Genomic DNA, 25,305 nt, shown 5'->3' on the forward strand with positions numbered 1-25,305 from the left:
TCGTGCATAAATATCTGATGTTGATGCCAACAACCCTTCCCCCTCTTTTTGAGTAATTCTTAGTGAGGTCGTCGACGATCGTTCTCTCTATTTCTCCGCCTTCGTTCTTTTCTCTCCTTTTTCTGACTGGCGTAAAAGAGGGGACCCGCACCCTGACCCACAAGTGGGCCCCGGTACCTCCTCAGTCAGTCAGTCAGTCAGTCAAACAAGTCTAACAGGCAATGCGGGCCCACATAATACCGTGGCTGCCGAACTCGCGGTAAAGTAGTTTGACACGCACGTGTTCGAACCGGGTAACGACACAGTGTGTCTTTCTTTAACTGTTTTTGCGGTTACCTTTTTAAATTGAAGAAAAAGAAGCGGAAAAGAAAGAAAAAGAGGAAGCAAGAGAGAGAGAAAGAGAATGAGGAAAGCGAAGATGATACTAAGAACAGTCCCTGGGGGCATCGTCCTTTTCCTCCTACTTAGCGGATCGATCGCTGCTCAGGACGACGATTCTTTGGCTGGCACTTTCTTGTCAGGTAAATCAATTATTTCTTCTCACTTGGATACTATTGCATTTGTAATTATATACTCCTGTAAATTTAACATTTTCATAATATTTTGTTCTCATTCTTGAATGGTTTTTTACTTTTATTTGCGCTTTATAATTTTTGCACACAACATACACACATATACATATAGCTTGATGTATCAGCTGCGAACAATAAATAATAAGGAATATCTAATTCAATCTTATATTATTCCATATATTTCTCGATTTATTAAATGTCTTTCTTAAATTTTATTTATCTATTTATTTTTCTATTCTTAGAATGAGTTGTTCACTATATAATTTTATATAATTTTTAATTTATTTATTCTGCTTTCTCGTTCCCTGTAGAGAGATTTGTTATGCTATTTAGCTTATGATTAAATAGAGATATATCTAAAGTATTGTCTCAAGAAATAGAAAGAATTTTCAATTACCAAATTTGAAATGTACATTTTCCCTCGTAGTACAACAAAATTTTTGATCGATTATATAAGTAACAACATTTAGTAAAAGTATATATAAAATAACTGCAAATAAAATTAGTTCGTTGCAGAGGAGGTTTCGAGAAATAGAAATTCGCATGCGTGAATGTATGCTGTGTACGCTTGTATAGATAGTATCTGGAAGGATGTGATTGTCCTACTTAGGAGTTGTACAACGCTATGCGGATGACGCTCAAGTTCACTGTTGGTGAGAAGGCCATTGGCAAACTTGAAAAGTACGCGATGATACATATGTATATACGACGTACGTAATTAGCAATTGTTCGAATTTCCTGTCTTAATGAAAAAAATGAGAACTAGAAAATTTTAGATGCTTCACTAGCTTGTTGTTACGTTGTATATATATATTTTTAAATGATCCATTTTTAAATGACCAATACAAAGATATAATTCAAACATTATGTAACAAACATTGATTTTCAAATATTTTGATATTCAAAATATACAGGGTGAATCATTTAATTTTATTACTTTAAATTTGCTTTAAAAGTGGTTATATAAAGGAACTTTTTTCAAACAAAAGTTCTATGATATCGAGGGGATTGTGTAATATAATAATTAGTCTTTTGTTATTTCCCTTTTTTATTTGCATGTAAAAGTTAACTTGAGTTCCACAAATGTAACGTATAATACTTGCATAAATTATGAAGGTATATGGGTCAAAGAACCAATAATTATTATGGTTATATAAATAATTCTTAAAGTCAATGCAAGTGTGTGATCGCAGTAATTCGATCGTTCATATTTTCGTGCATCGTTGGCAGCTCGCGATAAACTTCATTTTTCACATTTTCTCGGAAAAAGTAGTCTAATGAGGATCAGGTCCGGAGAACGAGTCGCTTATGAGTCCTCCAGGTTCAATCCATCGATCTCCGTAATACCTTACACATTCATCGTACACAGCAACTGTTGTGTTGGTAACACATTGTTAAAAGAGTTTCACATGATAAATTATCTAACAAAGTGACAGTGTTTTAGATACAAAGATAGAACATTTCTGTCCTATTAGTGAGCCAACGTTTGTAAATGTGAACGTGTGAATAATTTGGTAAAAATATATTATTTTCGTTTATGCAAAATATCTTCAAAAACCATTGACAAAGTTTGGCAGGTTTTCCAAAATCTTCTTCGCCGCAATGTTTCACGTGCTGATAATGCATTCGTTGTGATCAGTGAATTGAATCGATTGCCATGATTGCTCGTAGCAATTATAGTATTAAAATATCTTTCGTTTCTTACTATTTTTAGTCGTTTTACGTCTCGTATTGAGAAATTGCTTGATTTTCCATTCATTTCACTGAGTATTTAAAACAATATTTTAACGCATACAGCGACTCGCACTCATAAAATTTTCTTCACAAGCACCGTAAACGACGACTGTGTCTCAGTTTTTCACTATTGCTTAATTTCATTGATACAGAGATATTTTTCACGTTTACTTCTGTACTTTGATTTACTATCAATAACTTTGCTCTAGATGTCTAGTCGTGTTTGTAAACGCTCTAGTCCCCCTTTGCATCGAACGACGAAATATCTCGTCACGTTAGGTCTTGGATGACACGATTTGGACGAGATATCTCGCAATGCCGTGTCGTTCATGTGATATTTTGTACTTGCTATCTCGCGACGTAATATCGTTCGTGTGACGCTTTGGGCGAGACACGTCGCACATCTTTTCATTAGAATTCGAGGTATCTCGTCCATAAAAGTCAATTCGTAAGGCACTGCGTTTGTGAACATCGAAAAACGGGGACGCGAGTTATTTCGTTCAAATCGTCGCGAGATATTTCGTAGCGTAGAATAAAATGTTCTTTTCGAGAATATAAAGCTTGAATATCAGTCTAGTGCGCACATATTCGTCAAATATATCGTTAAACTATATCGTTAAAATTTGATGTTCTTTTTATTTTGGAAACATATTTCTAGTTGCAATGAAGACGTAAAGAAAAAGCGTAAGTTCAAGAGCAGATAATTTCGTTTGATCAGTTACCTTCATATAACAGAGAATTATCTTTCCATGCAATTTTCTAGAGTTGAAAAGATATAGATACGATGTTAACGCAATCGTACAACGCTAATTGAATATGTATACAGAATATAGATGTGACTTTATTATCGACCTAAGACAATTATGTTAGAAAAGGCACGTATGGTATCAAAAACGGTCATGCGATTAAGTCAAGCTGTTTAATTAACTACCGTTATGTTTGTTTGGGCCGTTATGCCTGCTAAAGTGAAAACACCTAGAAGTCTACATTATGAGACGAATTTCTTGAAATTTACTTACTTAATCATTGGAAGAATCTAACGATCGTTGTTCATTAGCTCAAAATAAAAAATTGTACATTTTTCCTTCACTATAAATCGTTGATTTAAATAATATACGTCTATTTTCAATCGTATGGCGCGTTCGTCTCATTTGTAAGAACGTCGCGACAGTTGCAAAGCGTATTTGTGAAACGGCACAGTAAAAATTCTTAGCCAAAACACACTTTCTGCTTCAGGTAGTTATCGTGGAAAAACTTAAACGTGTACTTTTATTTAATAGGCAAAAGAAAATAAGTTATCATCACCTTTTAAATAAGGAGATATGCTCCAAATTACATAATTTGGCCTTATTTTAATCAGAAAAATCTCGTAGTCACTTTGATAAACATTTCACTTGATAAAGATGAAAAATTAAACAAGTCTATCCTTGCATTAATATCGTCTCATCGATATGTTTCTTTTGATCAATTCGACTTTCCGAACTCTTCCTCCTTCACTCGCGATGTCCTTTTCTGCGTTCAGGGAAATCTCGAGCCTAGTAATAATTAGGATCGATACACTGGATTTTTTGGGCATTTGTCCGATTTTTACCGCATTTATTTGATTTCTATATCGACAACATTTTTAAAGAAATTGTTTTCCATGATGGCTTCTCACTCCGTAAATTGAATTACATCCTCGTATCATTATCACTTCTGTATTGATTCATCATCGTGCTTTATGGCTGGTTGTAAATGTTTCGAAATTAGTTCCCCTTTCCACTTTCTTGATACACACTCCAACTCTTTTATCGCCAGAATGAATGCTAAATTTACTCTCGTCAGCAAAGATAATGTTATTCTCCGATTGACTTTCTTTTGAAATAAGCTCTTTTACGAACTAAGATATTTTTCGTCTCTTGAATCAATGAATGACCTTCTTCTGACAATGTACATATTTGTCCATTGTAGTCCTCTCCTTGCAATCTTTCGTTTCTAATCGTTTAACGTTTTTTGAGAGTGCACTAATTCCGCGTTCTTTCTTCGGCATTGCTGTCAATTTTCAAGCATTTATCCGGAAGCGGTTCTTCCATAATTTTTCCCATAACATTGGTGAGCGAAGAGGACAGTTTCAAGGAATTATTAATTTCCTTTAGAAGTTCACCAACTGTCAAGATCAAATTCAATCACGCTTGACCATTTCATTTTATAAGTGGAGCGTAAGATTACGTATGCAGGAATTTCTCTTGACTCACCGTGCCTTCGCACCTGTACCCGATAGTTGATGTTGAATTTATAATACACGTGTTACTCATTATCGTGCATAAAAATATCTCACAAGTAATCTTAGCAATAAGATATTATTAAACAATTGTCGTTTCCATTGAGTCAAAAATTTATAAATATTAAATGCTTGAGTATAATATCAGTAGAATTTCTAGCACGATTGACGCTCTAACTTCACTAATTTTTTAATACTTGTGTTAAAATTTATGTGTACAGCTTTATAAACTTTCTTTAACGGATACATATTGTTACTAAATTATAATATGCGAAATACTCCATTTTAAATACCTTGAATATTCTTAGATACGTAAAAAATCCATTTCCTAAAATTGTTTGGTATCAAGCAAGTCATAACACGTCGGTAGTAATCCTTCTGTCATGAGTAGAGATTTTAATGATATTTGCATCTTCAACACGAACGTAATGATCCAGAAATGCGGCGGACAGGTACACGAAGTGACAGGAATTTTTCATTAAATAGATCTCACGTGGATGTTTTTATTTTTCCTCAGGTCTATTAGATTCCATAACAAGTACAGCCAACAGTGCAGACTGCCCAGGTGTGTGTGTACACGCATTTGCAACGTTAATATGTTACGAAGTTCTTGAAGATGTAGAGTGCCCTACTAGTATGCGATGTTGTATCGAGGCACCTATAAATGGTACCGGAACTTCTGAAAGTGCTGCCCCTCCTCATGGCGATGACTCTACTTCAACTATTATCACTACCGTTAAGACAACGACAACTACGAGCACAACAACACCTTCAACAACTACAGCACTTACAACCGTATCTTCAACAACTTCCGTAAAAGCTACTTCTGTATGTTCACAAAATCGTATTCTTCGAAACAATAAATATATTTATTATGTCGTATAAGTAAATGCATGTTTGATATTTCAAACTTGACGACTGACGTCTTCAGCGTAATTATTATTACAGAATAAAGAATGCACGGAATGTCGTTTCTTTAAAAGTGATCGAATTCACATCGCAATTGCCTCGTTAAATAGTGGAATTATTATTGTTGAAAAATTGATACGCATGCAAATAGATATACTCTTTAATATCTATTTTACTAAAAATAAGGACTAAAAGTATATAAACACTTTACTTATTTTTCAGGAAAATCAGAAAGAAGCAGTGAACAAAACATCATGTATGTATTTTTTATCTTTAACTATATATTAAAAAAGCGAGATATTATAATAAAATATAAAATCTTTATATACCTCCTAAGCTTCAAGTAACAATCCAATAAGTAACAATTTCCATTCTTTTTTTCTGAAATTAACAATTAAATTTTCATCCAACTGGTACATAATCACAGCTAACGATTAGAGTGGGTATTCAATCGTCAATTAGATCATTGATTGATCATTGCAATCTTCTTTCTTGTGAGATTGACGTTTTAATCTCTAATGAGTATCACCTCGGATCTCGTATGAATCGGTTTTAATTGTTAATAGCGTTCATTTAATATAACATACATTCTTAAATGTCAAATAGAACTTAATTTGGAATTTAATAACTTTTAACTTTTAACTTCTTAATTTCTTCTAATCGTAAGCATTAATCAGTTAAAACGAACGAAGTAACTTTTGCCAATGGCTTTTAATCGATCAGTGCCCAATCCTTCGTCAAGTAGAGTCATTTAATATTTTGCGATCAACGATCCAACAGTATTTATCACATAATTATTTTTTTTTAGCAAAAACGTGTTCAGGAATTTGTATGGCAGAGAGAATCGCCGATTACTGCGATGCGGTTCTGGTAATAGACACCCTTTGCAAGCCAGGATATAAATGTTGCGTATCCAGAGATGCGTTTGGGGATTCACCTCCGCCAGAACTACTAGTCATTGACCGAACGAATTCAAGTCGCATCGATGAAAAGACTGGTCTCAATACATCTTACAAAGGTTCTTCGCCTTTTACAACTGTAAGATCAAATATGATTACTTCTACGAGCATAGCTAGCACTACGATAGCAACGACTACTACGATAGCGAAACAACCAACAACTACGACAAGACCAAAGATTACGGTGAGAAAGCCGTGTAAAGGTGAATGCGTTAGTGGCTTCTTCGCTCTTTTATGCGATAAAGTGGATGGAGAAGCTGAATGCCCTGATGATGGATCTTGTTGCGTTATCGACGCTTTCTTAAAAACTGTAAGAAAGTAAAGTTGTAGAAAAATTGATGTTTCTTAAGAGACAACTTCGTATTTACGACCATAATCCGATCGAACAGGAAACGACAACAACAACGACAGTTGGACCAACCACGAAATCGCCGGAACCAAAATTACAACCATGTCCCGGATTTTGCTTGTTAACCATTATGGCAGCCTTCTGTGAACGGCCAAACGCGATAATAGCGAAGACTTCGACTTGTCAATCCGGATATATTTGTTGTGACAACACGAAAAGCTCGCCGCAGGTGATTCTATTTCTTTTTTACGGTAGAACCCTTTCAATGGAACGATTAAATTGAGGCAAGTAAGATATTGGGTAACCCATACGAAAAAGAAAATTGAAATTACTCGCACATAGACAGTAAACGTAGTGACACCATCTTCTCCGTATCAGACACCAAGGCCAAGGCCAAGGCCCACACCGAGACCATCGATTACTACAGTTTCTTTACCACGAGACACACGCGCAGAGTGTCCTGGATCGTGTATTGTTTCCTATTTATCATTCACTTGTTTCAGTAAGTATTTACCCTTCTCTTTTGTTACTCCTACATTATTCGTTTGAAAACTTATCGTTACCATAAAATATTAATCGCGTATGTTATACAGTTAATAACTTCCTCAACGTTAATACATTTTTCGTAAATATGTTTTCGTTATATCTGCATCGTATATTTCGAAATTGTCTTACTCTTATATTCATCAATAACATATAATGTAAAATAATAATAATAATAATAGTTATAGACTCCCTTAGAAATTCATTTACAGATCCTCTATTTATTTTCTTCTTAGCTTGTGGTAAATTTTATTTTTTATTTTATATGTACTGTTTTTTAAGCGACTTTCAATTTTAAAGAAGCGAACAATTTGCTTTGAAAGTCTTAGTAATTTTAATTAGGGTAACTACTGATTTAATTTAAGGTAACTACTGACAAACTCGTTAGCTGGATAATTAGAATTCAATTGACATTTCCAAAGAAAAGAACACTTCGTTTCGTCGATTCCGTTGATCAGAAATTACCCAGAATTCTAAATACCAATCCACTGAAGGTCAAGAGCACACATTTAATATTCTCTCAGCGCACTTTTTCTTGAAAATTCCTTTTCTTCGGTTTGACAACGACACAGTACTTCAGGATTGACTATTCGATTATTGAATCGTGACAACTGATTTTCTAATTTATCCTTTAGAAACTCTTATTTTACGACGTTATTTCTTTACGCTATTGAGGGCGACAGACACGAGTTTCTAAAAACTCTGACTAAACAATTCTATCTTTCCTTGATGTGTTTTGGCATGCCTAAGCAACGAATAAAGACTCCAAAATGAAAAATTATTTTAGGGACGATACCATGAATTATTTGATCTGCTTGTACACATTCTGACGATAGTGGTTCTGTATTTATACGTAACTAGATTAACAGTGTATCAAAGCGACATGATTTATTATTCACTGTAAGGATGCAAAAAGTTAAATCCATCTTTGTTTGAGCCTCTTTAATTAGAAAAATGCTAACCCTCGTACAAAGCCTCTTTCCAAGTCGTTTTGCTTTTTCAGACCTCCTTTATTCGAAAAATTCGATAAGGTAAAGATAAAAATTCCAGTAACTTGAAAATTTTAACACTTTCCTTGAATTTCCAGTTACCGAGACTCGACTTTATTATGAATTTTTCCATTTTTTGAGATAATGATGCAGCACAATTTTCGAAAGGACAGATAGCTTTAAATCTTTAAAAGTTATAAAAATTCAGTTCATGACTCGTACAACTGTTGTAAAAATACATAATATTTATCTCCATTCTCCCTATTTCGCTGATCTTTTAAAAGTTTGTATAGAAATTTAATGTCGGATTTTATGAATTTATTACGTATGAATAACATTTCTCATTGTTTTTTCTTTTCTTTATAGGGAACGCTGAACTGACGAATTTGTTTAAATGTAAGAAGCAAGGGCATCAATGTTGCGCTCCAAAATCATTGATACGAGAAATCAACGGTGGAAATTCTAGCGAAGCAATTTTGACTAATAGAAATGACACCATGTATGTTACTTCAAGGCCATACACAACACCATTTACAACAGCTATATGTAAGTTGTACATTAATAACATTCAAGTTAAAGATTTATTCAAGATATTCGCACGAGCGATTTTTAATTTATCTTGTAATTTTGAAAGATTTCGTACAACATACTACAGCATACAACGTTGTATTTATCCATAATCGAGTATTGTCTTTTAATACAGGAATGGAGAATTTAAGCAAAATTTATTTATATGTAAAAAATTACACTAACTTTGTAGATGAAACAACAACGATGATGACAACTATGAGAAGCCCCGTGTACAGTAAATACGTGTGTGGTGTAAAAGGAACCTCCCGCGGACCGATTCAAGCACGTAGTCTTGAAAGAGGAGCACGCGTTGTCGGAGGGGAAGATGCAGATGCCAATGAATGGTGTTGGCAGGTTGCCCTGATTAATTCCTTGAATCAGTACCTCTGCGGTGGCGCACTCATCGGCACGCAATGGGTCTTGACAGCTGCACACTGTGTGACAAAGTAAGTTTTATCGTGATCAGTATGTTTTGAATTTTAATACATTTACCACTATATAATATTAACTTACTTACTAATCTTTCAAAACGTTGTAAAGTTACAGACAATGAAAAAGTGGATATTTAAAATGATTGTATTACCTCATTTTTACTTGTAGTATTGTACGATCTGGGGATGCGATTTATGTAAGGGTAGGTGATCACGATTTGACGAGAAAATATGGAAGTCCTGGTGCTCAAACTCTGCGAGTGGCAACCACTTACATTCATCATAATCATAACAGTCAGACTCTTGATAACGATATAGCGCTATTAAAGCTTCATGGACAAGCAGAGCTTAAGGATGGTGTTTGCTTAGTATGTTTACCTGCACGAGGGGTTAGTCATACAGCTGGTAAACGATGTACCGTCACTGGTTATGGATATATGGGAGAAGGTAAGATTCCCATATTGTTTTTGTTCATTATACATATGTATGTACATGTAGCAAGGTTCCGAACAAATTGAAACTTTTTAATAAAATCTTTCATCAATGTTAGTAGTAAATAGATTTTGTTATTACGAACGTTGTCTGTTGCTTATTTCTGCATCAACCGATTTCGATGAAATTGTCAGCATGTACATATGTATATAAGTTGACATAAATTGACATAAATTGCCAGGTATTTTATTACAGCACGTACTACAACTGTGCGTAGTTAACTTTTACTTGACGAGTACAATAGTCATTTTCTGTGTGAAGTAAAGCATATTACGCTTAATCAAGATAATTTCTACATAATTCTATCCACTTTTACCAATTTCATATTCCTAAATATACGTATATATTTTCCTATATTTTCATGTAGAACATATATGTATACTTAATAAGGTGTGTCTACTTCTGTATGTAGCTGGTCCTATCCCGCTTCGAGTACGAGAAGCTGAGATACCAATTGTAAGCGACGCAGAATGTATACGTAAAGTGAATGCCGTAACTGAAAAAATTTTCATTTTGCCAGCAAGTAGTTTTTGCGCTGGTGGTGAACAAGGAAACGATGCATGTCAGGTAATATTAATTCTGCTTTATATATATACAAACCATACAGTGAAATCTCCGTATTCGCAAAGATAATTCATAAAATCGATCGTGAATATAGCTGATAGCTGATAGTAGTAGTGTACACCACATACGATATTTATCTATGGCTGATTTATTAATCAAACGCAATTAGATATTAACAAAAGTAACTAATAACTGTATAAAATAATACAAATTCTGTGATAATGATACAATTCCTACGTGATGAAGTGAAATGACTTTTACTTTTTTTTTAAATAGAATGGAATGATATTTTCTACATAGATCAGAAATGAAAAAAAATAATAGTTCGTACATTTCATGATATTTACTATTTATTTGTAAATATAGTATGTTTTATTGGTCAAGTTAATACAAGCAAAAGCACTGTTTATATTTTACTTAAACAATTATGTATAATAATTGCAAAAGCTAATATTTGATAGGGCGACGGTGGAGGTCCTTTAGTATGTCAAGATGACGGATTCTACGAATTAGCTGGACTGGTGTCATGGGGTTTTGGTTGCGGAAGATTGGATGTTCCTGGAGTTTATGTCAAAGTTTCGGCGTTCATTGGTTGGATCAACCAAATTATTTCCGTAAATAATCTTTAGCTTTTTTATGTTCTATTAATAAAAGTTAAAGTATTTATTTATTAAGGAAACATTGTAGTACCTTTACGCGCTTGATGACGTAACATCATTATGTTACGTATCCAGCAAAGATATCTAAGAAACATCTTTTTAAATATTATTTAATTATATCAATTAAAATATATGAGAAGAAAGAAAAATCTTTTTGACGCATGATAAGAATGCAACAATTCGTGCAAAGGAATTTAACATTGAAAATGTTACGATACTCATACTACATTTATAAATATCGTAATACTTGATAATTACCTTTAATAATTAAAGGTAACTAAAAATTTGTTTTAGCAATATGGTTTTATATAACTAATGCAGTAAACTTCCGTTTATCCAATTTTTTGAATATTTCAATCACCATACTTCAAACATTGAATTATTTTCGCCAAAGATAACAAATACGTATCTATAATTTTTTGTGAGCTCTAAAGTCATAAAACCTTGGTAAGTAAAAATAACTAAAAACGTACTTTTAAAATACCAAAAACAAACTTAATTCTTAAAATTTTAATATCATGACAACAAGGTATAAATAAACATTATATTTATTAGTTATATATAATATATTTTGTAAATTTTAATAAATCTTGTTCCTGTAATTATTCAAACATAATTTTATGATATAGGAAAAACGAAAGTTTATTGTATCTATCAATTAAATAGAATCTTTTAGAATTTAAATTTTAATGTCATTGGTAAAATATATATAATAAATAAGCTTAATCTATGATTTCCTTCTAGTAATTGTGCCATCAAGTGCGTCAATTTTAGATGAAAAAATGCTGTCTTAATAAAGATTCTTAGATAATAATGAAGATTATACAATAAATTATAAAATTATTGGTAGACATAAATTTGCTCGAAAAACATTAATTAAAAGATTATATAAAAGTACAAAATACTCTAATTTTGTAAAATACTAAATATAATGTAAAAATATTAAACGTTAGTGTATTATTACAATAATACATATATGCGATATATATGTTAAATATTAATAAGATACATAAAACAGATTTGATTATTGTAATAATTATAACAACCTTCAGACATTTCTTATGAATTTTGTCGAGCATAGTTTGAGTAATTAAATATAAATCTTTTTACTATCGCGCATAATATATGTCTGCATATAATATGCGTAGAACTACATATATCATTTTGTCAGTTGCTTGTCACTTATTTTAAACGTTAGACAAAATGTTAATAAAAAGATAAAACATAATTTTAATTTTTTTTGTGTCTTTACCAACAATTTTATAATTCATTGTATATATATGAGTATATACATGTCATTTATTTGTATTAAATGACATATTACAAGTGAAAGTCAATTTCATAGAAATTAAAACGGTTTTGTTAAGGCCAAAATATAGTGATATTTAATTACCATAGCAGAGAATATATATATATATATATATTTAATGTAATTTTTTAATAATAATTTATGTAAGACATTGCAACTGATATATGTATGTATGTATGTTTATTTTTATTATTATATATGTATATTCATCAGTTTTTTTTTTATGAAATTGGCTCTTTATTTTATATATATGTTACGGGCGAAGGCTGCAAGACATACAAAATCGGTTTTGCCCGGGCAATGTCAACATTATACACCGCTGCCTGGCAAAGTTTGAAGAAATAGTTGAATACGGAATATAGTTCAATATAATACGAACAAAATTTACATTGCTCACCATTGCGTGAACAATGTCGGGAATTATTATGTATTTTGCGAACTTTGCCAAACTTGAAATATTGGGAATAATGATAACTCAGTCTGGACAGCGCTACGCTAAGTTATACCTGTTTTATTAATCTCAGTCACATCATTCCTTTTGAAACTAAATATCGGTATTAGATTAGGCATATAAAAATCTCCGGCCCGCAATTCTTTCGCCAATAATATGGGAACGTCTACGCACGGAAAAACACGCGCGATAATAGTTTTTAATTGCCGTAATTGTGATCCCGTGCACAATCAGTGAAAGAGTTGCTAGCCAGAAATTTTTATATACCTAATCCTATACCGATACTTCGTTTCAAAAGAAACGCTATGACTGACGTGGGATGAATAAAACTGGAAGAACTTAGCGCGACGCTGTCTACATGGATTTATCACTATGCACAATACCGACTACATTTCAAATAAATAATAGTTTCCGAAGTTTCCAACATTGTCCACTCAATGGTGAGATAGGTAATCCTTGGACTTGGACCATGTTCGCCATTGAATTATTTCCCCTGACTTTGCCAGACAGCGATATGCAGTGTGTAATGCTGATATTGCCCGAGCAAGGTCGACTTCGCCTGTAACATACATATACATACATTGTTTAATATTTACATTATGTAGATTCAGTATATTTGGGAACAATATCACATTGCTTTGTACATTATTGCATCACTCATAATGTATTCTTCAAGTTATAATTATAAGAATGTTTTATCGATTTAAAAAAAGAGTGAAAATATTAAATGTGAATATCAAAGTTAGTTATTAAGTGCTTTAAATCTATAAAACATTACTGTAAAACATTATTGTAAAAAATCTTTTATAATTCAACGTAAATATTATGTACCTTTAAAAACTAGACATTATTACAAATATAAATTTTTTATTACAAGTTAATAACATAACTTGTTATCGAATCTAGATGCATAAGAAAAAATTGCAGAATTCGGATTATTTATATATTTTTTGGTCTACAGTCTAGAGTAGAATTTAGGCTGATAATCTAACTTATTTTTAATGTCAATTATTTTTCCACAAATGCAATATAGGAAGATAAAACATTAACTTATAAAAATTGTGACATCAGTCCAATCGAAACAATTAGCTTCCCAAGATGGATCACTGGATTAATATGTAAAAATTACAAGTTATTTTAAGGACAAATATAGAGAAATTCAAAATTTTATAAGTCATTCAACATTATTTGCGAAACCTCATAGTCGAGAATCATCTGTTTTCATCTTGTTTACGTCTTGTAAATATTATTTTTATTAGTAAGTATACGATTTAATAATTTTAAATAATTAAAATAATAATGATAATAACAATTTTAAAAGGTAATAGGGAAAATGAGTATCTCAATCAGAATTATTAGCAACTTTAATTATTAACAATTCACAGCTGACAGACAATAATTATTTTCAGTAACATATAATTTATATACTAAGATCATTTTTAGTATTTAAATGTAAGATATACACAAAATAATCAAATAAATTAGAAAATTTACAATTTTGACAAAAATGTAACAATATTCTTAACCATTTTATTAGCACAACAACAACAAATATATCTATGCATACATACATCTAAACTTCTTTACAATTGAATTTACATGAAAATTATATTTTAATAGAAAAACTAGCACCACAGCTACAACCTTGTTCAGCCAATGGATTATTAGTTATTCTAAATGCAGAACGTATCAATTCTGTGTGATACTCTATTGTCGATCCTTTAATATATTCTAAAGATGTTGTATCTATAACTACTTTTGCACCATCCTTTTGAAACACTCTGTAATACATCATTGCATTTAATTAGCTACCAGTGACACTATAGTCACATAAATATTTGAATTATTTTTATGACACTTACTTATCATTTTCATTTATGTTTGTATCCAAATCAAATTTATATTGAAAACCAGAACAACCTCCCCCTTCAACTGTAACTCTTAAATAAGCATTATCATCTGTAATTTCCTTTAAACGTTGAACACAACTGTCTGTAATGATGATGTCATTTTCGGTTTTTAGTGTACTTTCCGTTACTGTTTTATTTAATAATGAATCTGTAGACACATTGTACCACTGAGAACTATAAACAAAAATTAATTTCCAGTTCATTGGAAACATAAAATAACACTGTCAAATTTTGCCTCTTACAAATGAATCTTATATTCTATAATCAAATCGAAATTGTTTCATATGAAAAGAGATTCAAATAAATGTAATATAAATTAATAAACAAAATATTAGTTTAAAACTTACGTTAACAAACGCGAAAAATATCGATTTGCAGCAAAATTGGAAGAAACATTCCAAATCGCGCGTTTCAATTTCGCCATGTTTTCAATGTTTTGTGTGACAGTCATAAATATATAATATTATAGACGTGAATAAAATATTTATTTGACAAAAACAGATTTGTCACCTAATTCATACAGCAGACAATATTGTAGAAAAATTCTTGATTATATATATTAGTGAATTTATTGTAGAATGCAATTTATTCCTGCAAAATACGATAACTGATGGTATATAAGAACAAAAGTAGTATTTGTTAGGATAATTGACATGAAATATTTATAACATATTCTAATTTTTCATACTTTAAGTTGCATACACATAATATTATTGCATTACTGTGCATCTGCATTGCATAGATGCCTTAATTGTCCATAAGAATTAAGCGCGAATTCTAGACTGTTTTATAAAAATCACAACATAATCCTATATATTCGCTTGTATTATCAATGCACAAATATAAACTCTTCATTCATAAAACAATTTACCGTTGTTTATAATAGTAACCTTAAAAACACTTACTAAAATAAGAAGTTAACAATACATGTAGTTAGCTTATAACAAAATTGAGTTAAAAATCGGAAGATTTATTAGTTAATATCTAAATTTAGTCAAATTTTTCAATAATGTAATTCATTAAAATTTTGACATAAATGTAGCTATGTATATATTTGCACAGTGTAAGTAACTACAACGAGAAGGATAACTATTTATTTAAAACTATAACAGTAAAAATATAACATTAATATAAATTTATAATTCTCATTTCTCTTTGATGTAAACGTTACAACTATATACTCTGTCTCTGACTAAGACTATAAATTTATTTGTATTTTCTAGAGGGGTGTTGATCTTTGAAGACGGATTCACATGTCTGCTTTCTGTCGCCCGATGTGTGCAACTCTTGTTCAATTGCGATCATTGCCCGTTCTGCGGTAGGCAATAGAAGCTGTTACTAGCTCGCCACAAATCAGCGCAAGAGCATTTACAAAACAGCGCTCCAAGTGACTTTGTGAGGTACTACACATTTTAAATTGATGTTTAAATCGTAACGAATAATCTGCATCATTTTACATAGTAGTTTGTTTGCAACGAAAATCAGCATAATTTAAATAATAATAAAGATGAACGATACACGGAGTGGAAGAAAGGAAAAATGTCAGCAGATACAAGTATTTGTTCGTGTTAGGTGAGTGATTGAGTTTTTTTTTTAAACTGTTGTTTTAGAAGATTATGATATTAATATCATGATATGAACGTAAATTTTATCTAGCGTTTATTAAATATTAAATTTTTATGTAGAATTAGTTTATATTATTGTAGCGTTATGTTATATAGAGAAATATCAGTAAAATATGTAAATTACAAGGTTTCATATATACCAAAAAAATTAAGAAGGTAAAAATCTAAAGATTCGAAAGAGACCTGAAACGAAATAAATATTTAGTAATAATAGCTATTGATATGAAAAAATAATCTTTGATATTAAAATATTTATGTAAGTTATACATTCATGTAAGCATTAGTTGTTAGAATATAATTTATTTTTATATGAAAAGTTTGGTCTCTTATGACATATTTTCTAATTTTTATTTTCTTAGACCTATCAGCAATTTTGAGGAAAACAATAAATCTACATCCATATTAGAAGTTCCAAATAATAGGGAAATAATAGTACATGAACGTCCAAATGACAAAGTTTCTAAAAAATTTAAGTTTAATAATGTATTTGGACCTTTGTCAAAACAGGTATATGTTTATGACTAATGAACATCTATATTTAAGGAAAAGTTAGTTTATTATATATTTTTCAATTGATAGATCGATGTATATAATGTCGTTGTTAGTCCATTATTGGAACAAGTATTGGCTGGATATAATTGTACAGTATTTGCATATGGTCAAACTGGTACAGGGAAGACATACACAATGGAAGGAATTAACAATGATCGAACATTATATTGGCACAGTGTAAGATATTTTTTGTATTCACCTATTCATGAAATATAAAATTTAAAATATAAATAAAGTGGTAATAACTTCTATAAATATTTAATGAAGCAATGAAAAAGCAAATAAACACGAGAAATTTATATATAAGTATAATTTCCCAAAAGTACTCCATAGTAAATTACATAAATAATGATAATGAACATATTCATAATATATAAAATGTCAGTATTAGTAAATAATATTTTTATAAAATACAATAGTGATAGTAAACTAAAATAATATCAGTTATTAAGCATATAAGATAGATTTAATAATCATGTAAAGTATAAAGAAAAGAAATATTAAATAATATAATATAAAAGTGTAAAGTAAAATATGAAAGGATATTATTTATACTTATACGAGACTATATAATTTGTAGGACTCGTCTGCTGGCATGATACCACGTTCTTTAAGTCACTTATTTGACAAATTGCAACTACTGGAAACACAGGAATATACAATTAGAGTTAGTTTTCTTGAACTCTATAATGAAGACATATTTGATCTTTTATCATCTAGTAATGATGCAAGTAAATTGAGGTACGTAATTCAAGTTCTTTAAACTAAAAAGAAATGCTCAAATATTTAGTTAAATTTTTTTTATTTATTTAAATTTTGATAGATTAACGTATACATACACACGTACACATCTAATATAATGATAATTGAATAGGCTATATGAAGATGCATCAAAGAAAGGTGCAGTAATCATACATGGATTAGAAGAAGTAACAATACACAATGCAAGTGAAGTTTATAAAATTATTAAGAAAGGGTCTGACAGAAGGCAAACAGCTGCAACATTGATGAATACTCAATCTAGGTCATTATTTTTTTATTATTAAAGTTAATTTTTATGTATTAGAAATGTCTGTAAATATGCATGTTTGCTTAAATATTAGAATAATCACTAAGTGCTAGGAGATATGAGGAAGAGTTAAAAACTTTTTCTCTATTCTCGTGCAGAATATTTTTTTATATTATCTCATATAATGTTAAAGTGAAAATTCATTATTTGTAGTTAAAAGTTACTTCTATGCTATTATACTTTGCATAAAAATAAAATGTGCTATTTTACTCATATCTCCTATATTTTACTAATTATTTCAGATGGTATATCTTTGCAAACATTTTGTGTATTATATAAGTTTACATTTTAAGTATATTATTGATTCCAACACATGAAATGTCCAAACATGATTACAGCCGGTCCCATACTATATTCTCAATTACTATACATATGAAAGAAAGTACTGGTAATGCAGATGGTGAAGAGATTCTGAAAATGGGGAAATTAAATTTAGTGGATCTGGCTGGTAGTGAAAATATTGGAAGATCTGGCTCTGTTGATAGGAGAGCAAGAGAAGCTGGTAATATTAACCAGTCTTTATTAACTCTCGGCAGAGTTATAACAGCTCTTGTTGAAAAAGCACCTCATATACCTTACCGGTGACAAAAATAAATATCCTGATTTTTACAACAAGATCAGTTATATAACTACTTTACATTATTACTTTTTACATCGTGTAGGGAATCTAAACTTACAAGATTACTGCAGGAATCATTAGGTGGACGGACAAAAACGTCAATTATCGCAACAGTATCCCCTGCTAGCATTAACCTTGAGGAAACATTATCAACGCTAGATTATGCACATCGTGCAAAAAATATCACAAATCGTCCAGAAATAAATCAGAAACTTTCGAAACGAGAATTTTTGAAACAATATACAGAAGAAATTGAAAAGCTGCGAAGAGATTTATTAGCTTCACGTGATAGAAACGGTGTTTATCTTGCAGATGATAATTATAAAGAAATGGAAACACTAATTTCACGACAGACTAAGGAAATAGAAGAAAAAATTAATCATATAAAAGCGCTTGAGAAAATTATGCAAGACAAGGAGGTACATCTTTATTAATGAAGAAAGTTTTGATTTCTCTACCTTATTGCCTATAATTTTAGTATATTATTTTTGTTTTTAGAGAATATTTAATGAACTTGAATTGCAAAATATTGCCCAGACAAAAGAATTAGATGAAGTTAAGACTAAATTAAATAATTTCTCTGAAGCTCTACAGTCGTCAAATTATCGATTAAAATTAACAACGCAGGAACGAGATGAGCATAAATATTTAGTAGAGAGACATATGAATACAGAACAATCTTTATTGGATCAGGCTCAAACTTTGCTAAATGTTGCAGATACAGCAATAACAGATTCATATAAATTACACGATAAAATTGACAGGAAAAGGTTTGTCTATTTACATTTACAGTTTTTTTTGACTATGCAAATGCTAATTTTATGATTTTTGAATGCATAAAAAATCTCTTAGTAGGCATAATATTTTATATTTTACATGTTATTGTACGATGAAATAATTTTTTTGCTGTCTTTTCTCCCAAGTAAAACAGAACAAAAATTTGAAGACCTTGGTAGAACCGTGAAAAGTAATGTTTGTGAATGTTTGCAAAATATAGAAAAAAATATATCTACATATGGTGAAAAATTAAAGACACTTTTTCCAGCAATGAAAAATGATATTGGTACGAAATACTTTCTCACATTATAGAAATTCACGTATATATTTCATCTGCTAATTTTTATTTCTATTTATTCTGTTGAATATAGAAACCTCTATCAAATGTAACGGTATTGACACGATAGTACATCGAAACGCTACGAGCAATTTGAATCAATCAGATACTACTAATTTAACAAAAAATATAAATGAATTTGTATGTATTGTTAATTCTTATTAAGTTGCATATTTTATTTCTACATCTTTTGATTTCCAATTACAAAGACTTATTGTTTTTCTTTAATATCTCAGCATTTAGAGTATCAGAATTGGATACAAAATGAAGTAAGAAATGTGGTTGGCACAGTGGAATCTGAAGATGAATTAATGAGTGTCGTTTCTCTGCAATTGGCTGAAAGCATCAACAGTATGATAGAAAATGAAATAGCTAAAAACCTGGAAATCATAAGGAATAATGTATCTGAAAAATTAAAACAAACTTCGACTCTTCTAAAAGAAATGATAGATGCTTCTTGTAATTATGAATTAGAGATTAATGATTGTATGAGCCAAAGTGTCAAAAGTATTATGGAAGCTGTTGAAGTACTTCGTAAAAAACAGGAATTTAGTGAAAAACAACAGTTATTTACTAAAGTATAAAGAATATATCTTTATTCGATTCCGAAAATATTAATGTTGATTTCAAAATTATAGAATTATTGTGTTTTAGATGATGGGAAATCTATTTTCACAGTCAAACGAATTACATAAAAGTCAAGGAAAGCATTATTCTGCTACAATTGACAAATGTGATTATATTAGCAAAATTTGTAATGAAGCTAATGTTCAAGCAACAAATAGTTCTAATATAAATGTTAAAATGAGAAATGATTTAAAAGATTATATACAAAGGGATATAGAGAAAATTGAAAATAACGTTATTGTTACAACAAGACAGGTAATTTTCGAATTATAATCCTTTTTATTAATTCGAATTAAAAAATTGACTTTTATTTTGTCAATAGAATGAAGAAATTGCAAATGAGATTACAAAGCGAGGAAAGGATTTAATAAACGAATTGAAGTCAAATATAAATGAAAGTTGTAATATATCGAAGCAGTATACAAATGATATGGAATGTAATATTAAGGAAGAGCAACTGAAAATGGATTCAGATAAGAATATATCCCTTTCATTAATCAATGTAAATATACAGGAAATTTTTTATTTAACATATTATGAAGTATCAAATATTAACAAATGCAGTGTCATGATTATAGGATGCACATGAAGTAATTTCAGATATAAGTAAAAACCATGCAAGATTCGTGAAAGATATAAAGGAAAATACTGGATATGTGTCTCAAAATGTATCTGCCCAATTAGAAAACCAAATAAGGGAATCAAGTGTGCGGAATGATAATATTATTGAACAGTTACAAATAACAGTTGGTGAAATTAACAAATTTTTTGATGAAGATTTGCAACGTGATATCGCAACAGGTCTGTTACCGTGCGCAGATTAATAAAAAAAAGGGAATATTCGCATTTAATTTAATTTGTGAATTTTTTCTAGGATTAACTCCAGCAAGGAAAAACTTTTCCTATCCTCGTCAATTTAAGGTAACGTCTCCACATGAACAAATTCTTAAAAAGTTTAGAGAAAGCAGAAAATTCCTTGAAACAACAGATGATGATGTAAGTGATACATGTGATAAAATATATTTTATGTACTCTTAATATTATCTCATATACGTCTATCATGTTTTTATATAAGTCTATACAAGATGACACAATCACCAATAGTGAAATAATGAAGGGCATTGCAAATTCAACTGCATTATCTGACATAACACTCGTATCTTCTGCAATTGATAATATAACATTTGATACCTCTATTTCAAGTAGTAAATCTATGGATTCTCATACTGAAAATATTACACAAATGTTAGATGTATCTTCAAAGTTGATACAATCCCATACTCAATCTGAATCTGCAATATACAGAAAGGTAAATACTTAATTACTTATAATCTTGATTTCTTAATTACTTTTACATAATTATAAGTAATGTTTCATTTGATACTCATATTAATGTGTTGCAGAATGAAAACAAGGAAAATAATAACTAATATACAACAATCAGAACACAAAGTGAAACAAAAAGTGAAGCTGATAGAAATATTTACAGTATAGAATCTTCTCTACTTATTTTTATACAATCTATCCAATTAACATTATGTTAGATGTGTGCATGTTAGTTTAGAAAACATATATTACATGTCTCAATTTAATTATTAGGTGATAGAAGATAAAATAAATTTGTATTATAGAATTAAAAGAAATTAACTCTAATCATGTATTCTTGTGTTTCGAGTGAAAGTTTTGGTCGAAATGTTGTCAATCTTCGAAGTATTACAATCCCGTGGGAAAAAAATCATACAATAATCTATATGGGTCCATTTTGAAGGCTAAAAACTCTACTTTCTCATTCCTGAATTGAATTTCTTCGATTCCTTTCACTGAATTCGAAAAAGTTCCTTGTAATTTTTTAGCAGGAAAATCGTTTTTATCGATGATAATTAAATATATAGCTTTATTTGGTGAATTTTTAGATTAAATTCTATTTGTGAAAATTTAGAAAAGAAATGAGTTATATTCTTTTAAGTTTCTTTCACATTATGTTCGTTTTTTCTGTTTATGGTTCATTTAGATAATAACATTATACATCTGTATTCACAGTGTGCCTCATGACAGGATCGATGCTTGTAGGGGTGAGACTCCCATATCCGCCAATTGTTTTATGCCTGGGCATGCAAAAAAATGCCAATATGGATAATGCTGTGTAGACATTCGATTATTTCTAGCTAGATATAAAAAAGTACAACCTGAAGAAGTGAACTGTAATGGAATAAAGTAGAAGGTTCCATTGCAAAACTTTGATAGAAAATAACACATCTATAAGATGTAATCGTTTAAAGAAATTTTTTCTACATAGTATGAGTTTAGAAAGATATTAAAAGAAAATGTAATGTTTCAAGTATTTCACAAAATTGAGTATTTAAAATGATTAATAATCTTTCAGTTAAGCTACCTTTATTTATTAAAATATAAAATTCAATGTAAAGTAAAGGAAAAAATATATTTATTATTATTCCGGAAAAATGGGAATATTTTAAGATTCTCTTATAAAAGAAGCAAATTTTCCAGTATGTTTAATTATTTTATTTATTATATATTAAATACTTAAGAGAATATCAATTTAGATATTTTAATTTACTTCATATTGAATGAAATACAAGGAGAAGTTTGAACTTATGAAATAAAAATCAGTTGATGTAATGAGACTGTAAAATGTACATAAATGACAGTATTATGTATATTTCGATGCTACATAACCTATAATTTTTTTGTTAATATTCATAAATAAAACACCAATAATAATTCTTATTTCTTTCATAAATAAGATAACATTAAGAGAAATTTTAAAATTTTCATAGCATATTAGTTAAAATATGACGAAAAATAATTACTGTTTGTCAGGCATAAGTTGCATATGTACACAAAATTCAAATTACTAATAATTCTGATTAAAGCACATTGTTGTAGGAATGTCAATAATCGTTACTTTATAACCTGACTTGTATCACTTTTGTTTTCCCTTTTTACTGTTCTGAAAATTATTAAACCATACACTGAGTATTTAAAATAATAACATTTACTTTTATAAGGAATTGTTACCTTATTTACAAGTTGGAATTTTAATTGTTGTATTTCTTCCGTTTGTGAAATGAGTTTTTCATTCATATTAGCAAGATGTTCGCTCATAGTACTTAGTTGTGCTTTATAATTTCCTTCTTGTATCTCTTTATCTTTTTGTAAAGTATTACAATTTGAAAGTGCTTCTGTGAGAGCCGATTCACATTTTTCTCTCTTTGATTCGCTTGTGTCTAAATGAACTTGTAGAACTTCACTCTAAAAAATATTTTTCAATTAAAAATATATAAAGTTTTACATACAAATAAATTGCATAAATATATTTAATTACATTAGCAGCCATAGCTAAATTTTTCACATGATAAATATGTTTTTCTGTTATTAATTTGTCGATTTCTTGTAGAAAATAATCTCGGATTTTTGCTTCTCGAGCTTCAATTTCTTCTGGTATCGCTAAAGGTACTGTTAACTTTCCAATCTGCTATAAACATTTATTGATTAGATTATTTCAAATAAAAATTCTTATAAGTAATTTGAAATAAACATTACCATATTATTTATTTCTGCAGATTGCAAAGATTCATGTTCAGTCTGCACATTACTTATGCAAGCCTTTTGCTGTATCTCATCATATTTTATTTTAAGCATATGATATTGTGCCTTCCAATGGTTAATTTCTTTTTCTAGGTCACACGATTTTGAAAAATCAAAGTCGTTACTTTCTTCCTGTACCTTAGGATGACCTTCGCCAATAGACTTTAACGATCTACGTGATACAGATGGCGATGAAAATGGAGACGGTTCTACCTCTGGGAGATTGGAATGTCCTACCTTATTATCAGATTCGTATCCATCTCGTTTACCTTCGTTACTAGACCACGATACATTTTCTTCTTGCTTTTGTCTATCATTTAACTTTTTTTGTAAATCATTCCTTTCTCTTTCCAGCTTGTCTATAGTATTTTGATATTGACACTCTAATTCAATTTTGCATTTTTCACAATAATCTAATTTAGATTCTAGTTGTTGTATCCTTTCATTTAAGGTTTCAATTTCGCTATCTTTATCACTGATTTGCGATAATAACTGGGCATTTTCAACTATTTTCTTTTGAAATTCTTCATCCAAGATATGATTTGGAGATGTTAGTACCTGGCTATTATTTTCCGATAATTTATTCTTTCCCTTTTTAGATTTATTTTGTGCTTTGTCAAGTTCTTCTTGTAATACAGTTATACGTTTAGTTAGTTGTTGATTTCGGAATGACAAACTGTCTAATTCTTGTTCGGCTCTGCGAAGTTCTACTTCCTTCTCTTTCAGTTGCTCTCGTATATCAGCATTACGTGCTTGTTCATCAATCACAGCTCTCTTTAAAACATTTGCCTGAGCACGAATCTAAGGAAAAAATTCTTTGATAATGATCTTCTTATAAATATTTACAAATATCGGACTAGTAAGGGCGATAATTCTTTTTCACAAACAGATGATAGTATTAAAAATAAAAACATCTCTTAGTACATAAATTTTCAAAAACCAGATTATGTAAATGATATATTGAATATTTCTTACTTTTGAATATTCTGTGGCAATTTTTTGATATCTTATTTGCAATTGTCCATTTACACCCTCCATAACGTTTTCCATACTTTTTGTCTTCAATGTGTTGTTGAAATTTTCTACAGAAATCATTAAAAATTGCTTATGGTTCTGCAGCTAAGGCACGGTATTTTCTAACAGGAAATGTATACATATTAGCACTTTCAAAGAAATGTCAATAAATTAGAAATTTTTGACAGTTTGTAATGGATTGTATTTATAGGAAATAAAGTTAATTATCTGTACAGTAACTTTTTAGCAAAACATAGCAAATAACACATAAACTTAACGCCCCCAAATAATATACATTGTACATATACTTTTATATGAAATTCTATATTCACTATTCACTGTCCAATTGTCAAGATATCTTACTAGAGAGAAGTT

At 30.0% G+C, this 25,305-nt stretch overlaps 4 protein-coding genes across 11 annotated transcripts; 2 read left to right on the forward strand and 2 right to left on the reverse strand.

The window, feature by feature from the left end:
• The first annotated feature begins 213 nt into the window (after positions 1-213).
• Positions 214-16,054, forward strand: mas (trypsin-like serine protease domain-containing protein masquerade). 2 transcript variants are annotated; one of them, XM_069109466.1, is made up of 12 exons: positions 214-521; positions 5,084-5,394; positions 5,698-5,731; positions 6,284-6,744; positions 6,824-7,012; positions 7,126-7,285; positions 8,682-8,861; positions 9,076-9,331; positions 9,486-9,763; positions 10,221-10,375; positions 10,834-10,986; positions 15,925-16,054. In XM_069109466.1, the coding sequence occupies exons 1-12, from the start codon at positions 404-406 to the stop codon at positions 15,940-15,942; spliced, it is 2,313 nt and encodes a 770-aa protein (XP_068965567.1). In that variant the 5' UTR covers positions 214-403; the 3' UTR covers positions 15,943-16,054. The 2 variants fall into 2 exon arrangements, with proteins under 2 accessions (XP_068965567.1, XP_068965568.1); XM_069109467.1 differs by having other exon boundaries at positions 7,162-7,285.
• Positions 14,288-15,344, reverse strand: LOC138178062 (iron-sulfur cluster assembly 2 homolog, mitochondrial). Its single transcript, XM_069109483.1, has 3 exons — positions 15,049-15,344; positions 14,654-14,875; positions 14,288-14,572 (listed from the first exon to the last, which is right to left on the reverse strand). Exons 1-3 carry the CDS (start codon positions 15,150-15,152, stop codon positions 14,398-14,400), a joined length of 501 nt encoding a protein of 166 aa, XP_068965584.1. The 5' UTR covers positions 15,153-15,344; the 3' UTR covers positions 14,288-14,397.
• LOC138178051 (kinesin-like protein Klp61F) lies at positions 16,032-22,486 on the forward strand. 5 transcript variants are annotated; one of them, XM_069109460.1, is made up of 18 exons: positions 16,032-16,101; positions 16,163-16,273; positions 16,686-16,833; positions 16,906-17,055; positions 17,459-17,619; positions 17,753-17,902; positions 18,286-18,528; positions 18,610-18,985; positions 19,065-19,336; positions 19,490-19,629; positions 19,715-19,821; positions 19,917-20,258; positions 20,335-20,562; positions 20,630-20,809; positions 20,886-21,108; positions 21,182-21,303; positions 21,383-21,616; positions 21,711-21,967. In XM_069109460.1, the coding sequence occupies exons 2-18, from the start codon at positions 16,209-16,211 to the stop codon at positions 21,735-21,737; spliced, it is 3,168 nt and encodes a 1,055-aa protein (XP_068965561.1). In that variant the 5' UTR covers positions 16,032-16,101; positions 16,163-16,208; the 3' UTR covers positions 21,738-21,967. The 5 variants fall into 5 exon arrangements, 2 of the variants coding, with proteins under 2 accessions (XP_068965561.1, XP_068965560.1); XR_011172590.1 differs by adding an exon at positions 22,348-22,486 and having other exon boundaries at positions 16,056-16,273; positions 21,711-21,795; XR_011172589.1 differs by adding an exon at positions 22,348-22,482 and having other exon boundaries at positions 16,056-16,273; positions 21,711-21,861.
• Positions 22,109-25,288, reverse strand: LOC138178057 (putative leucine-rich repeat-containing protein DDB_G0290503). Of its 3 annotated transcripts, none has more exons than XM_069109476.1 (5): positions 24,892-25,288; positions 23,872-24,717; positions 23,654-23,803; positions 23,347-23,580; positions 22,109-22,412 (listed from the first exon to the last, which is right to left on the reverse strand). In XM_069109476.1, exons 1-5 carry the CDS (start codon positions 25,009-25,011, stop codon positions 22,407-22,409), a joined length of 1,356 nt encoding a protein of 451 aa, XP_068965577.1. In that variant the 5' UTR covers positions 25,012-25,288; the 3' UTR covers positions 22,109-22,406. The 3 variants fall into 3 exon arrangements, with proteins under 3 accessions (XP_068965577.1, XP_068965575.1, XP_068965576.1); XM_069109474.1 differs by lacking the exon at positions 22,109-22,412 and adding an exon at positions 22,985-23,278 and having other exon boundaries at positions 24,892-25,287; XM_069109475.1 differs by lacking the exon at positions 22,109-22,412 and adding an exon at positions 22,985-23,278 and having other exon boundaries at positions 23,654-23,800; positions 24,892-25,284.
• Between the last annotated feature and the right edge of the window lie 17 nt (positions 25,289-25,305).

This window comes from Bombus flavifrons, chromosome 3, assembly GCF_040668555.2.
Source record: "Bombus flavifrons isolate JBK064 chromosome 3, iyBomFlav1_principal, whole genome shotgun sequence".
NCBI lineage: Eukaryota > Metazoa > Arthropoda > Insecta > Hymenoptera > Apidae > Bombus > Bombus flavifrons.

Coding starts and splice junctions, on each gene's coding strand:
- mas (XM_069109466.1), top strand. CDS start 404: ATGAGGAAAGCGAAGATGATACTAAGAACAGTCCCTGGGGGCATCGTC. Junction 7,286..8,681: donor TTTATCATTCACTTGTTTCA/GTAAGTATTTAC, acceptor TTTTCTTTATAG/GGAACGCTGAACTGACGAAT. Junction 9,332..9,485: donor GCTGCACACTGTGTGACAAA/GTAAGTTTTATC, acceptor TTTTACTTGTAG/TATTGTACGATCTGGGGATG.
- LOC138178062 (XM_069109483.1), bottom strand. CDS start 15,152: ATGACTGTCACACAAAACATTGAAAACATGGCGAAATTGAAACGCGCG. Junction 14,876..15,048: donor TATTTTTCGCGTTTGTTAAC/GTAAGTTTTAAA, acceptor TTTTGTTTATAG/TTCTCAGTGGTACAATGTGT. Junction 14,573..14,653: donor AACATAAATGAAAATGATAA/GTAAGTGTCATA, acceptor GATGTATTACAG/AGTGTTTCAAAAGGATGGTG.
- LOC138178051 (XM_069109460.1), top strand. CDS start 16,209: ATGAACGATACACGGAGTGGAAGAAAGGAAAAATGTCAGCAGATACAA. Junction 16,834..16,905: donor TTGGACCTTTGTCAAAACAG/GTATATGTTTAT, acceptor TTCAATTGATAG/ATCGATGTATATAATGTCGT. Junction 20,563..20,629: donor TTATTGTTACAACAAGACAG/GTAATTTTCGAA, acceptor TTTTGTCAATAG/AATGAAGAAATTGCAAATGA.
- LOC138178057 (XM_069109474.1), bottom strand. CDS start 25,011: ATGATTTCTGTAGAAAATTTCAACAACACATTGAAGACAAAAAGTATG. Junction 23,804..23,871: donor CTGCAGAAATAAATAATATG/GTAATGTTTATT, acceptor AAATGTTTATAG/CAGATTGGAAAGTTAACAGT. Junction 23,581..23,653: donor ATTTAGCTATGGCTGCTAAT/GTAATTAAATAT, acceptor AATATTTTTTAG/AGTGAAGTTCTACAAGTTCA.